This window comes from Arachis hypogaea, chromosome 10 (assembly GCF_003086295.3).
Source record: "Arachis hypogaea cultivar Tifrunner chromosome 10, arahy.Tifrunner.gnm2.J5K5, whole genome shotgun sequence".
NCBI classification, from domain to species: Eukaryota; Viridiplantae; Streptophyta; class Magnoliopsida; order Fabales; family Fabaceae; genus Arachis; species Arachis hypogaea.
This window is the reverse complement of record NC_092045.1, coordinates 29,421,514-29,435,985: the sequence shown is the minus strand read 5'-3', so window position 1 is coordinate 29,435,985 and position 14,472 is coordinate 29,421,514. Positions and strand designations below refer to the sequence as shown.

Genomic DNA, 14,472 nt, shown 5'->3' with positions numbered 1-14,472 from the left:
GATGGCTTTGCACTCTCCTTTTGGATTTTCTTCTGTATTGCTTGGAAGAGTACTAGGAGGGAGTTCAGTAATTTTCTTGCTCAACTGACCCAATTGTGCCTCCAGGTTTCTAATGGAGGACCTTGTTTCAGTCATGAAACTTTGAGTGGTTTTGATTAGATCAGAGACCATGGTTGCTAAGTCAGAGGTGTTCTGCTTAGAACTCTCTGTTTGTTGCTGAGAAGATGATGGAAAAGGCTTGCTATTGCTAAACCTGTTTCTTCCACCATTATTGTTGTTGAAACCTTGTTGAGGTCTCTGTTGATCCTTCCATGAGAGATTTGGATGATTTCTCCATGAAGGATTATAGGTGTTTCCATAGGGTTCTCCCATGTAATTCACCTCTTCCATTGAAGGGTTCTCAGGATCATAAGCTTCTTCTTCAGATGAAGCGTCCTTAGTACTACCTGATGCATTTTGCATTCCAGACAGACTTTGAGAAATCATATTGACTTGCTGAGTCAATATTTTGTTCTGGGCTAATATGGCATTCAGAGTGTCAATCTCAAGAACTCCTTTCTTCTGATTTGTCCCATTGTTCACAGGATTCCTTTCAGAAGTGTACATGAATTGGTTATTTGCAACCATTTCAATTAGTTCTTGAGCTTCTGTAGGCGTCTTCTTCAGATGAAGAGATCCTCCAGCAGAGCTATCCAAAGACATCTTGGATAGTTCAGAGAGACCATCATAGAAAATACCTATGATGCTCCATTCAGAAAGCATATCAGAGGGACACTTTCTGATTAATTGTTTGTATCTTTCCCAAGCTTCATAGAGGGATTCTCCTTCCTTCTATCTGAAGGTTTGGACTTCCACTCTAAGCTTACTCAATTTTTGAGGTGGGAAGAACTTTGCCAAGAAGGCATTGACTAGCTTTTCCCAAGAGTTCAGGCTTTCTTTAGGTTGTGAGTCCAACCATGTCCTAGCTCTGTCTCTTACAGCAAAAGGGAATAGCATAAGTCTGTAGACTTCAGGGTCAACCCCATTAGTCTTGACAGTGTCACAGATTTGCAAGAATTCAGCTAAAAACTGATGAGGATCTTCCAATGGAAGTCCATGGAACTTGCAATTCTGTTGCATTAGAGAAACTAATTGAGGCTTAAGCTCAAAGTTGTTTGCCCCAATGGCAGGGATAGAGATGCTTCTCCCATAGAAGTCGGGAGTAGGTGCAGTAAAGTCACCCAGCACCTTCCTTGCATTGTTGGCATTGTTGTTGTTTTCGGCTGCCATGTGTTCTTCTTCTTTGAAGATTTCTGTTAGGTCCTCTACAGAGAATTGTGCCTTAGCTTCTCTTAGCTTTCGCTTCAAGGTCCTTTCAGGTTCAGGATCAGCCTCAACAAGAATGCTTTTGTCTTTGCTTCTGCTCATATGAAAGAGAAGAGAACAAGAAAATATGGAATCCTCTATGTCACAGTATAGAGATTCCTTGAGGTGTCAGAGGAAAAGAAAAATAGAAGGCGAAAGCACAAAATTCGAACTTATCAAAGAAGATAGAGTTCGAATTGTGCATTAGGGAATAATGTTAGTCCATAAATAGAAGGATGTGAGAAGGGGGGAAGTAGTTTTCGAAAATTAAGTGAAAGATTTTGAAAACATTTTGAAAAACACTAATTGATTTTCAAAAACCAAGAGTGGAAAAGAAATCAAGTGATTTTTGAAAAAGATTTTGAAATTAGAAATAAAAAAGATTTGATTTTGAAAATTAATGACTTGGCTATCAAGAAAAGATATGATTCAAACATTAAACCTTTCTCAACAGAAAAGGCAACATACTTGAAATGTTGAATCAAATCATTAATTGATAGCAAGTATCTTTGAAAATGGAAAGAAATTGATTTTGAAAAAGATTTGATTGAAAAGATTTGATTTGAAAAAGATTTGATTTTGAAAAGATTTTTAAAACTTAAAAAAAAAATTTGAATTGAAAACAAAATCTTCCCTCTTGTGCCATCCTGGCGTTAAACGCCCAGAATAGTGCACATTCTGGCGTTTAACGCCCAAAACTCTACCCTTTTGGGCGTTAAACGCCCAGCCAGGCACCCTGGCTGGCGTTTAAACGCCAGTTTGCCCTTCTTCACTGGGCGTTTTGAACGCCCAGCTTTTTCTGTATAATTCCTCTACAGCATGTTCTGAATCTTCAATTCTCTGTATTATTGACTTGAAATGACACAAATTAAAAATATTTTTGGATTTTTAATAATAAGGAATAATCAACATTCAACTAAAATCAAATAATAATGCATGCAAGACACCAAACTTAGCAGTTTGTATACTACTGATACTAACAAAATGAGAATGCATATGAGAAACAACAAAATACTCAAGTCAAGAGAATTCAAAGATCAGAGCAAGAAAATCATCAAGAATTACTTGAAGATCCTTAAGACACATGAATGAATGCAAGAAGAACAGAAACATGCAATTGACACCAAACTTAAAATGAAACACTAGACTCAAACAAGAAATATTTTTGGATTTTATGATTTTTGTAAAAAATTTTTTTTTTGTACTTTTTCGAAAATTAAGTGGAAAAGAGAATAAAGGTATCAAAATTCTTAATGAGAATTCCAGGAATCATGCAATGTTAGTCTAAAGCTTCGGTCTAAAGGAATTAGACATGGCTAGCCAAGCTTCAGCAGGACATTGCATTCAAGAGCTAAATTGATGAGAATCAATCAGCTTTGGTGATGATAAGAACATCACCTTGAAACACTAGAATTCATTCTTAAGAACTCAGAAAAAAATACCTAATCTAAGCAACAAGATGAACCGTCAGTTGTCCATACTCGAACAATCTCCGACGACGGCGCCAAAAACTTGGTGCACGAAATTGTGATCAATACTTTTCACAACTCAAATAATCCCCGGTGATGAATCCAAAAACTTGGTGTTCAATACCATGGCATAAACACAACTTCGTACAACTAACCAGCAAGTGTACTGGGTCGTCCAAGTAATAAACCTTACGCGAGTAAGGGTCGATCCCACAGAGATTGTTGGTATGAAGCAAGCTATGGTCACCTTGTAAATCTTAGTCAGGCAAACTCAAATGCTTATGGATGATGAATAAAACATAAAGATAAAGATAGAGATACTTATGTAATTCATTGGTGGGAATTTCAGATAAGCGTATGAAGATGCTTTGTCCCTTCCGTCTCTCTGCTTTCCTACTGTCTTCATCCAATCCTTCTTACTCCTTTCCATGGCAAGCTGTATGCAAGGGTTTCACCGTTGTCAGTGGCTACCTCCCATCCTCTCAGTGGAAATGTTCAACGCACCCTGTCACGGCACGGCTATCCAGCTGTCGGTTCTCGATCATGTCGGAATAGAATCCAGTGATTCTTTTGCGTCTGTCACTAACGCCCCACAATCGCGAGTTTGAAGCTCGTCACAGTCATTCAATCATTGAATCCTACTCAGAATACCACAGACAAGGTTTAGACCTTCCGGATTCTCTTGAATGCCGCCATCAATTCTAGCTTATACCACGAAGATTCCGGTTAAAGAATCCAAGAGATATCCACCCAATCTAAGGTAGAACGGAGGTGGTTGTCAGGCACGCGTTCATAGGTGAGAATGATGATGAGTGTCACGGATCATCACATTCATCAAGTTGAAGAACAAGTGATATCTTGGAACAAGAACAAGCGGAATTGAATAGAAGAACAATAGTAATTGCATTAATACTCGAGGTACAGCAGAGCTCCACACCTTAATCTATGGTGTGTAGAAACTCCACCGTTGAAAATACATAAGAACAAGGTCTAGGCATGGCCGAATGGCCAGCCTCCCAATGATCTAAGATAGCATAAGAACAAAGATAGCTACCAAGATGAAAATACAATAGTAAAAGGTCCTATATATAGAGAACTAGTAGCTTAGGGTTTACAGAGATGAGTAAAAGACATAAAAATCCACTTCCGGGCCCACTTGGTGTGTGCTTGGGCTGAGCATTGAAGCATTTTCGTGTAGAGACTTCTCTTGGAGTTAAACGCCAGCTTTTGTGCCAGTTTGGGCGTTTAACTCCCATTCTTGTGCCAGTTCCGGCGTTTAACGCTGGGAATTCTGAGGGTGACTTTGAACACCGGTTTGGGCCATCAAATCTTGGGCAAAGTATGGACTATCATATATTGCTGGAAAGCCCAGGATGTCTACTTTCCAACGCCATTGAGAGCGCGCCAATTGGGCTTCTGTAGCTCTAGAAAATTCACTTCGAGTGCAGGGAGGTCAGAATCCAACAGCATCTGCAGTTCTTTTTAGTCTCTGAATCAAATTTTTGCTCAGGTCCCTCAATTTCAGCCAGAAAATACCTGAAATCACAGAAAAACACACAAACTCATAGTAAAGTCCAGAAAAGTGATTTTTAACTAAAAACTATTAAAAAATATACTAAAAACTAACTAGATCATACTAAAAACATACTAAAAACAATGCCAAAAAGCGTATAAATTATCCGCTCATCAGTAGTCTTTGATCATTCAGTCTTTTGATCATGGAGAGGGCTGGCCATTCGGCCATGCCTGAACCTTTTACTTATGTATTTTCAACAGTGGAGTTTCTACACACCATAGATTAAGGGTGTGGAGCTCTGCTGTACCTCAAGTTTCAATACCATTATTATTACTTTTTATTCAATTCTCTTCTATTCTTATTCCAAGATATACGTTACACTTAACTTTGATGAATGTGATGATCCGTGACACTCATCATCATTCTCACCTATGAACGCGCGTGACTAACAACCACTTCCGTTCTACTTTAGGCCGGACGCATATCTCTTAGATTCCCCAATAGAATCTTCGTGGTATAAGCTAGATAGATGGCGGCATTCATGAGGATCCGGAAAGCCTAAACCTTGTCTATGGTATTCCGAGTAGAATTCTGTGATTGAATGACTGTGACGAGCTTCAAACTCCTGAAGGCTGGGCGTGATGACAAGCGCAAAAGAATCAAGGGATTCTATTCCAACCTGATTGAGAACCGACAGATGATTAGCCATGCTGTGACAGAGCATATGAACGTTTTCATTGAGAGGATGGGACGTAGCCATTGACAACGGTGATGCCCTACATACAGCTTGCCATGGAAAGGAGTAGGAAGGATTGGATGAATGTAATAAGAAAATAGAGATACGAGAGGAGCACAACATCTTCACACACTTATCTGAATTTCCCACTATTGATTTACATAAGTATTTCTATCCCTTTTTATTGTCTATTTATTTATTAATTTTCGAACTCATCATAAACCATTTTAATCTGCCTAACTGAGATTTACAAGGTGACCATAGCTTGCTTCATACCAACAATCTCTGTGGGATCGACCCTTACTCACGTAAGGTATTACTTAGATGACCCAATACACTTGCTAGTTAAGTTGAACGGAGTTGTGTCCACACATAGTTGAAAAAGCAATGAATTTTACAAAATACATTAACAAAGGAATCACAATTTCGTCCACCAACTAGCAAGGTATAGTTCCTATCCAACCAGAAGACATTGGAGTGGAATCAAGCAAATCTTTCGATATCTTCATGGAACGGTTGATATGGGATTGTTTTATCCCTATGGATCCAAGTCACAACTAGTTGGTTATGTAGATGCTGGATACTTATCTGATCCACATAAAGGGAGATCACAAACAGGATACCTATTCACATATGGTGGTACATCTATATCATGGAAGTCCATGAAACAGACGATAGCAGCAACCTCCTCTAATCATGCCGAAATACTAGCAATTCATGAAGCAAGTCGCAAGTGTTTTTGGCTCAGGAGTTTGATCCAATATATCCTGTCATCATGTGGACTAATTGATCATAAGAAAGCTCCAACTGTCCTGTTTGAAGATAATACAACATGCATTGCTCAACTTAAGGGCGGATACATCAAAGGTGATAGAACAAAGCATATCTCTCCCAAATTCTCCTTCACTCATGATCTTCAAAATCAAGGGACAATTGATGTCCAACAGATCAGTTTAAGTGACAATCTGGCAGATTTATTTACAAAGTCACTCCCAAAATCCTCTTTTGAAAGATTGGTACATGAGATTGGGATGCGCCGATTTTGAGACATTAAATGATGTCGGCAAGAGGGGGAGACTGTACTCTTTTTTCCTTGGTCAGGTTTTTTTCCCATTGGATTTTTCTTGACAAGGTTTTTAATGAGGCAGTCCTTATCACTAAAGAATATTGTACTATTTTTCCTTCACTAAGATTTTTTTTCCACTAGGTTTTTCTTTAGTAAGGTTTTAACGAGGCAATAATCCTAAATGGTCATCCAAGAGGGAGTGTTGTAATAAAGGTGGATGACCATGGATAACCACGTATGGCTTAGGTGAATTTCATTCTCAAGACTAAATGAATCCCTTTACAAGACAAACGGGAATAAATGAAAGTTGAAAGTGGTATCATTTTACATGTATAAATAGCAAGAATCCTCAAATACTTTTTATATACAGCAACAATCAATAAAACAATAGCCTCTCTCTCATAATATTCTTTCTCTTTATACTATTATCTTATATACTATTAAATATATTAATTATATCTACTATATTGATATAACAATTCTAATAAATATTACTACTTGAGTTATCTAATTATATTTTCATATTTGATACTTCTTTCTTATTTATTTAGTTATTCTACAACAATAGTTATATTTTTTTTTGGTTACTAATCTAATAGTTGTATAAGTCTCTCGCCTTTAGAAACCAAAAAAAGAGAAAAGAGATAAGTGTCGCCTTTACGTGGTATACTCGTAACAGCTTCTTCCCACTCTTCCCCTTCTTGTTCCGCCGCCACAGCCGGTGCCATCTATCCATCATACTTTCTCATCGGTCGCCGCAACTGTTGCTGCTCTCTCCGGTTGACCTTCCTCATCAGTTCTCATCGCCATCCTCTTTTCCTCTCTTCCTTCAATTTGCTATTGCGTTTAACGTTTTATGCTGCCACTCACTTCATTCTCCTACTTGCAAGAACTCCTTATCTAGCTTCCAATTCATCTATCTTCTTGTTTCCGTTGTTTGTTCCCCGTTCGAGTTCTTCAGCATCAGTTGTGAGAAAGCTCTGAACTCTGTAGCTGTGTGTTCGATTGAGGGGTTTTTGTAGGGTTTTGCTGGTTAAAAACAGAGTTCACAGAATGGGGAAGAAAGGAGGGGGGAAAAGTTTCCCTAAGAATAAAAAAGCCATAAAAAACGATAAGAAGAGTTCCCGGCATCCTCTTTCAGCTGATGACATGGACGACGAGATTGATGCCTGTAATACTATTTTCTCGCTTCTTTTTCCTTTTTTCCCCCCTTAAAATTGAGTGTTTTTGTTTTTTTTTCCTTGCTTAATATAGTTTAAGCTTATTGTTCTTATTATCGTAGTAATTGCGATTATGCATTTGGGCTGCTTTTCACTGATTTACTTTTTTGATAATCCCTTTTCATGTTGCAGTCAATAAGCAGAGAGATATCATCCCACTTGACGTGAATGCTGATGCTGAAGAGTCGGACGAAGATGATGAAGTCCCTGTTTTCGATAAGGTTTTGGTGCTACAAACTCTTTTTCTTTTTTCTTTTTTTTAATATATGAAAATTTGAAGGCTCAATTAAACATGAGGTATCATGCATTGTGTGCTTATTTTGATTGCATAAGAATTAGAAACGAAGTTTTTTTTTTTTTAATTGGCTCTCATTTGTTTTCTTCTCAAATTTTGCTCAAAAGGGTATTGATGATAGTGAAGATGAAGACTTTGACGACGATGAGGAGGAGGACGATGAGGATGCTGATGATGATTTGTCGAAAAGTAAGCATGAGTTTTCTGTGTTTGCATATGCATCAAAGTTATTCATTAGATTTGATTGAGATGGATGTTGTATATGATAATATATGACTCCTACCTAAAGAAAGTTACCTTAAGAGAATGCTTGACCTCAAGATTGAATCTCAATCATCCTGCTTTGGTAGTTCTAATTACCTTAAGATAATGCTTGATCTCAAGATTGAATCTCAATCATCCTGCTTTGGTAGTTTCGACTTATATTATCTGCATTCTTTCCTGTAAGGATGGGGATGCTGGAATTTTGAAACCCAACTTCAAGAGTGCTTTTTGTAGCAACCTTTATAAATCATATATGCGAAGGTCAACAAGTTACGTTTGTAAACTGACACTAGATAGTATTATTGTTCTGCAACTACTTTCGTACTAGAAATTATAATTCACAGGTTTTCAAGTCTTCCATTTGTTCACACATATAATTGATGTTCCCCATGTCTTTTTCATGTTTATTTCATTTTTATTTTTTTTTAATAAATATGCTTTTAACAAGTATTACAGTTTGAATTATGGTAGCAGATCCATCAGTGTTCTGTTTGTTTAATTTGTTTATTAAGCATATGGGTATAGTTTAGGCTAAAGAGAAAAATGATTGCTAACTTCAATGTGTTACTTTTACAAGTTTTTGAAATGCAATTTATTCAAGACTCGAGATATAATGTTGCTAATTATTGATGTGTGCTTTTTCCTCAGTGATTAGGCAAAGAAAATATTTACGTGCAAAGTTTGGTACGGGTGAGGATGATATGCATGATGATGAAGAGGAGGAGGATGAAGATAATAAGCTTACTTGGGGAGGAAAGAGGTTTGCTCATGGTGCTGAGAACCGTAACTTTGAGGTTAGGATTTGAGCAATACATTATACATATGTAAAGGATTTTTGCTATGGATAGATAAATGTTTAGACAAGCAAGTTTTTATGGGATAGGGTTGGACATTTATTCTCGTGATCTTTTTAGAAGACTTCCACTTGAACAATATTTCTTCTTAGATAGCTTTTTTCTTTTTCTTATCCTCCCATCTTTTTGTACTACTCTTCTCTCCATTTGAACAATATTTTTCTTTATATAGAGAAAAAAACAAATTTTTGCTACATGTAATTTTTAAACCGTTTACAGATAGTTGTTCTCCTTGTGGATTGTTGGTGTATTTTATTTTTTCCTACATTTGTTTCTGTTGAATAATTTTTATTTTTAATTTCTTTAAGCTACAATCGAGTGATGATGAGGACCCAAAAGAAGAGGAAAAATTGGCATTACAACAACAGAAGGATAAAGCAAAATATTATACAATGGAGGACTATGGCCTTGTTGATATTAGTGAAGGCAAGGACGATGAGATAGTGACTTTTGAGGTGAGTGCTGTTCTGTGCTGCTGACTGTATACATCATTACTATGCTGCCGATTATGTATGTTGTTACTTTGCTGTCTAAGGGAAGGCAATTTTAATGAAGAAACATGTAGTGGGGTGTAAAAGAAAGGGAGAGACAATCTGTAGAAGGTGCTGCATCTAAACATAGCTTTCTTTTATCTGTACAGGATGCATCAGACAAAGGAAAGGGGGCAGTAAGGTCACCAAATAGAGATATAACTTTCACTGTAGAGGATCTGAAAGCTTTGTCAAAGGAGGAGCAAATGGATATACTTCATAGGTCAGAATCTTATATTCATCATGTAGTTCTGGTTTCTTTCAAATTTGTCATTAGCTTTTCCTGCAATGTACCTCTGTCTAACAATAATTATTTTGTATTGATTTTAATATTCATTACAAACTCTAATTAAAATTGACATATATAGGGAAGGAGCAAAGGGTAGGAAAAGTGTTGCTGATGTTCTATATGGAACATGTTTTCCTATGCATTTTCTTGATTAGAGACTAACTTTGCAGGTCCGCTCCAGATTTAGTTGGTTGGTTGTCAGAACTAAATGAGGCACATGAACAGCTTGAAGCAAAAGTTAACCCATTCTTAAGCAAGGTTTTTCCTCTTGCCCTGGTCCTTATTTTGGTTCCATGTTTGATTTCTGCACAAGTGATCAAAATAATGCAAATAGCATGTCCTATATTTTTAGGGAAAAATTCAGTTACTGCAACACATAACCCTGAATTATTGTTGGGTTCATTGGCTTTTTTGTTTGGTAAAAAATGGGCCATTGTTATATTATGTAGTATAATGCATGTTACCTACTGATGGTATGCCCATTATCAACATGGATGACAGATGACTTATAGAAGCATGTCAGAAGGAAAAATGTTCTTGATCATTGAGATATTGATACTAAAGAAATAGAGTTGGTTAAGTGATATCCCATCACTAATTGGTAATATCGGTAAAAGGCTGTGTTGTGATCAACTTGGTTTTTGTTTTTCATTTCTTTCTGTATCAATCTCTTTTAAGCTTCAGTTATTTATTTCCTTCTTTAACCAAGATATTAGGCCCCTTTTGTTGATGAAATTGTAGATGTTTTCTATTTTTGCACAATGTTATGATTTTATTCAGAATAAAAATTATGTACCATGCTCTTTTTCCAATGAGGATGAAGGAAGTGTTGTATTAGAATTGATTTTATATCTTGTGCAGGCTAAAGCAGGGGAATTGGATATGAAAGGTGTTGTGCGTTACTTTGAGTTGAAGCAGCTTCTTTTGTTGTCATATTGCCAAGCTATAACTTTCTACCTTCTCCTCAAGTCTGAAGGACAGCCAGTCCATGATCATCCTGTGATGGCTCGCCTTGAAGAGATCAAGAGCTTATTGGATCAGGTTTTGTTATTTTCAAACTAACTAACATATCTGGGATGAATATCAACATATTGTACTTGTACCTGATTGAGTCAAAATATTTGAGTGTGTTAACTTTCTATGCCGGATTTTCTAGTTAGTTTAGTAACCTGGTTGTTGCATTGCATATATGAAGGTATTTGACCTGTTGCAGTGATATTCTAAGTAATCAATTTCTTTTAGATGGCTAGTTTGTTTGACTAAATTTATTGGGAATAACATGCAAGAGTATTTGACTTATTACCATCACATCAGTTGATTAGTTTAGTTTTTTGTGGAGGCAAGTCTTTGTTGTTGTTAAGTGGATCAAATGACAAGACATTGTAGTTTCAACTAATTTATATAGTGTATGACTGTATTCACACCTTGTGGAACAAGGCTTCACTACTATTGTTGATGGTGCTGGTGTTGATTCAACTAAATTTATTGGAATGCCTTTGCATATAATTAGCCGACCCCACTTAGTGGGACAAGGCTTTGTTGTTGTTGTTTGTTGTTGCCTTTGCATATAATTATATAGAACAATGTAAATGTATATAATATTGCATACATCCTGATCTTGCATGCATATAAGTTTTTAATGGATTAAGTGACGACACTGGTTTCGAGTAATTCGTGTAGTGTTTTCACACCTCGTGGGGCAAGGCTTAGCTACTGTTTTTTATGTTGCTGGTGTTAGTTCAACTAAATTTATTGGAATGCCTTTGCTTATTGTTATATAGTTCAAGTATATAATATTGCATAAATCCTAACCTTGCTTAAATATTGAAGAAATTTTCCAGTTCATCCTAGATAAATGTGTGACCTTTCTTATGTGATTTCAATAGCAATGGGAACTGTATAATCATCTGTAAATAATATGGTTGATGCTTAATTTCACTCAAATATCAGATTTGAGATGAAGATGAAGAAAGTTTTCTTCGGGGTTTGCAATTTTCTAACATGTCATATTCAACAGATAAAACAACTTGACACAGAACTTCCATTTGAACTTGAGGACATTCTTAAAGGAAATAATGGACCGGAAACAGTACTAAAGAATGCTCCAACAACAATTGATTCTTTTTCCAAGGAGCCTTCTGTCTTTGCCAAATCACAGGAAGAAGTGGTAGTATTACGTCTTAATATTTCCTTGTAGATTTCTCTACTTTTCAAATGATGATCTTCAGAAGTATACTCATCAGAATATTGTTTTTTTGTATTGACGCAGTCTCAAAAATCAGTCGAGACAGAAAAATTCCAATCCTCGAAGGATCATGTTCAGAAAGCAAGAAAAGATGAACATCAGGTGAATTGTTCTTGTCGATCAATAAGAATAGTGCTCGTTTATTTTGAAATTATTGATTATTGATATAATATACCTCCTAAGTCCTACCTAATTGCCTATACAGTGCTGTACTTTTATTTGGTTTATTTATGTTGTTGTAAAAGACAGTTAATTTGACTTAAGTATCTGGGAATATGGCAGAAAGCTTCAATTGGTGTGCAAAGTTTGGAAATGTTAAAAGTTAGAGCTTCCCTTGAGGAAAAATTGAAGCAGAAGGGTTTGTACAGCTCCATTGCTCCAAAGTCTAGTGGGGCCCTAAAACGCTCAAGACCGGTTAATGGGTATAGCTATGCTCTTATATTTTAAGCATTACTTGCTTCCAACTTCTATGAACTTATTAGAAACCTAACTTCTTGCAGACGGCTTGAAACATATGATGATTTTGTTGACGATACTGCGGATGTTAAGGGGGCAGCTGGCTTGGTTAATGGTTCCAATAAAGTTGCACAGTATCTTAATGCTAATTTGAAGAAACTAAAGGTACTGACGTATAGATTTTTGAAACATGTATTCTTGTGAAATTCATAATAACCTGCCGGGTGTTAGCTGCTACTTTCATAGCGTCGTTATTAATTAATTGTGTATGCTGTCTAGTCCTTATCATTCGTGTTGTCATAGAAGAAATTCCTTCATTATAGACTATAATGGTTTTCTTTTTTCATATCACTTGAGCATGAAATACCTCATTAGTCCCCTGTTTGGATGAAGGTCATTTCTGGTGATGATGATTTACCCAAAAGAGATGATATTGGAGAAAGACGAAGGAAACACGAGCTCCGGGTTATGGCTGGTGCTGGTGTTCAGAATGAGGATGACAATGGTGATGACTATGATGATGAAGTTGGCCATCATGGATCTGATGATGATGCAAACGAAGAGGATGATTTTGATAGTGGTGACTCGGAAAATGAATTTTACAAACAAGTGGAACAACAGCGAAATGCAAAACTTGCTGCAAAAGCTCAGATTTACTCAAGGTGAAGTTTTGGCACCCGTTATGTATTTTCAAATTTTTTTCGGGATGTTTTGCTCTATGACATTGCTAGAAAGTTCTTTTATCCGAAAATCCAAATAACCCGAATTTTTGTGGACCATAAAAAGAAAGTTATCGAAAATGTACTATTCACTCATTTTAACACCGGAAATAAAGATTGGCTATTTGGCTTGCTTTTGCAGGAAGTCAGGGGTTGTCACATCCATGCCAGAGACTATAGAAGGAAAACGCCAAATAACATCTCAGGTTCTTGCTCAATCTATTACTTTTTCTAATATAATTCATTATTCCTTACAAACTTGTAAATTCTTACTTCATTGTTGGCAATATTTTATAGATGGCAAAGAACAGGGGGTTGACTCGAATCCGCAACAAGGCAAAGAAGAATCCAAGAAAGAATTACAAGGTACCTAACAAAGAAGCAGTTATTCTTTGGATTAACTTCGGATGTTAATGTTAAACTGCTATCTTTAATCACTTTATGTTTCCTAATTTTCTTTCTTTTGTTGTCTCAATGTTCAGCTCAAACACCAAAAAGCTCTCAAGAAGCGGCAGGGACAAGTTCAGAGTATTAGAAAGCCTACGGGTCCTTATGGTGGTGAAGCTACTGGAATTAATCCTTTCGTTAGTCGAAGCATCAGATTCAAGGACTGATATTGTCATGGGGTCTTGCTATTTCATTTTAGAGTATCACAATTTTGAATCATCTAGTTAAGAAGGAAGTAATTTTCTTCTTGCCATGTAACAGTGTAGAATAAAAACTGAAATGATTGTTGATTGGGAGAGAAGAATTTTATTCTAGTAGGTAAACATATTTTCTTAGCCTGCCTGATAGACCTTTCCAAATTTTCCAGTTTTGATCTAATTCTTGAGAGCAATAGGTTGATTGTTTTTGTTTTTGTTTTTTTTTTCCAACTTTATATGGGGAATACAAAGCTAGCTCAAGAAACAAAGGCTTATTTTATTTGAGAAAGTTACTGTAACATATTCTGATTCCCCGTATTCAGTTCTCTTTCCTTGATTTTTTTTCCTTATTTCTAAATTTTTTAATTTTTTTTTTATTTTTGTGTGTGGATGAGCTCGTCTTTTGTTTTTTAATTTTTGTTTTTCTTCTTCTGATGTATTGGCCTGTGTGCATAGCAAAGTGTTGAGTACTAATATAAGTTTTCTTGTTGCACACTGCTTTGAATTGGTAAATCAAGAATGCTTTCATGGATTATAGAATATCACCAAATCCTCCAGTTACTATACTATATATGGATTTAAATAGATTAGATTAAAAATATCAACCATCCATAAAATTTGGGTTTCCGGCTATGGAGATTGTTAAAGAATGTATCCAACACTTCAAACACTATTTTATGTATTAAATGTATATTTATAATTTCAAGTAAAATGAGTATATAACTATATATAATGACATTTAGATTAAAAATATAAATAATAATTTAACAAGATTCAAATAAATATAGCTAACGAGTTATAGCTCAAAAGAGGCATTGGATTTAA

The 14,472-nt window shown here is 36.0% G+C and overlaps 1 protein-coding gene across 1 annotated transcript; it reads left to right on the top strand.

Moving 5' to 3' along the window:
* The first annotated feature begins 6,684 nt into the window (after positions 1-6,684).
* Positions 6,685-13,965, top strand: LOC112715476 (protein THALLO). Its single transcript, XM_025767243.3, has 16 exons — positions 6,685-7,302; positions 7,484-7,572; positions 7,754-7,835; positions 8,559-8,704; positions 9,073-9,219; positions 9,405-9,517; positions 9,754-9,841; positions 10,445-10,624; positions 11,601-11,750; positions 11,853-11,930; positions 12,111-12,250; positions 12,329-12,449; positions 12,678-12,946; positions 13,146-13,209; positions 13,301-13,369; positions 13,486-13,965. The coding sequence occupies exons 1-16, from the start codon at positions 7,185-7,187 to the stop codon at positions 13,615-13,617; spliced, it is 1,986 nt and encodes a 661-aa protein (XP_025623028.1). The 5' UTR covers positions 6,685-7,184; the 3' UTR covers positions 13,618-13,965.
* Positions 13,966-14,472: the final 507 nt, after the last annotated feature.

Excerpts from the sequence above, each read along its gene's own strand:
- LOC112715476 (XM_025767243.3), top strand. The coding sequence starts at position 7,185 with ATGGGGAAGAAAGGAGGGGGGAAAAGTTTCCCTAAGAATAAAAAAGCC. Across the intron at positions 7,573-7,753 it reads AAGTCCCTGTTTTCGATAAG|GGTATTGATGATAGTGAAGA; the intron begins GTTTTGGTGCTA and ends TTTGCTCAAAAG. Across the intron at positions 12,450-12,677 it reads CTAATTTGAAGAAACTAAAG|GTCATTTCTGGTGATGATGA; the intron begins GTACTGACGTAT and ends GTTTGGATGAAG.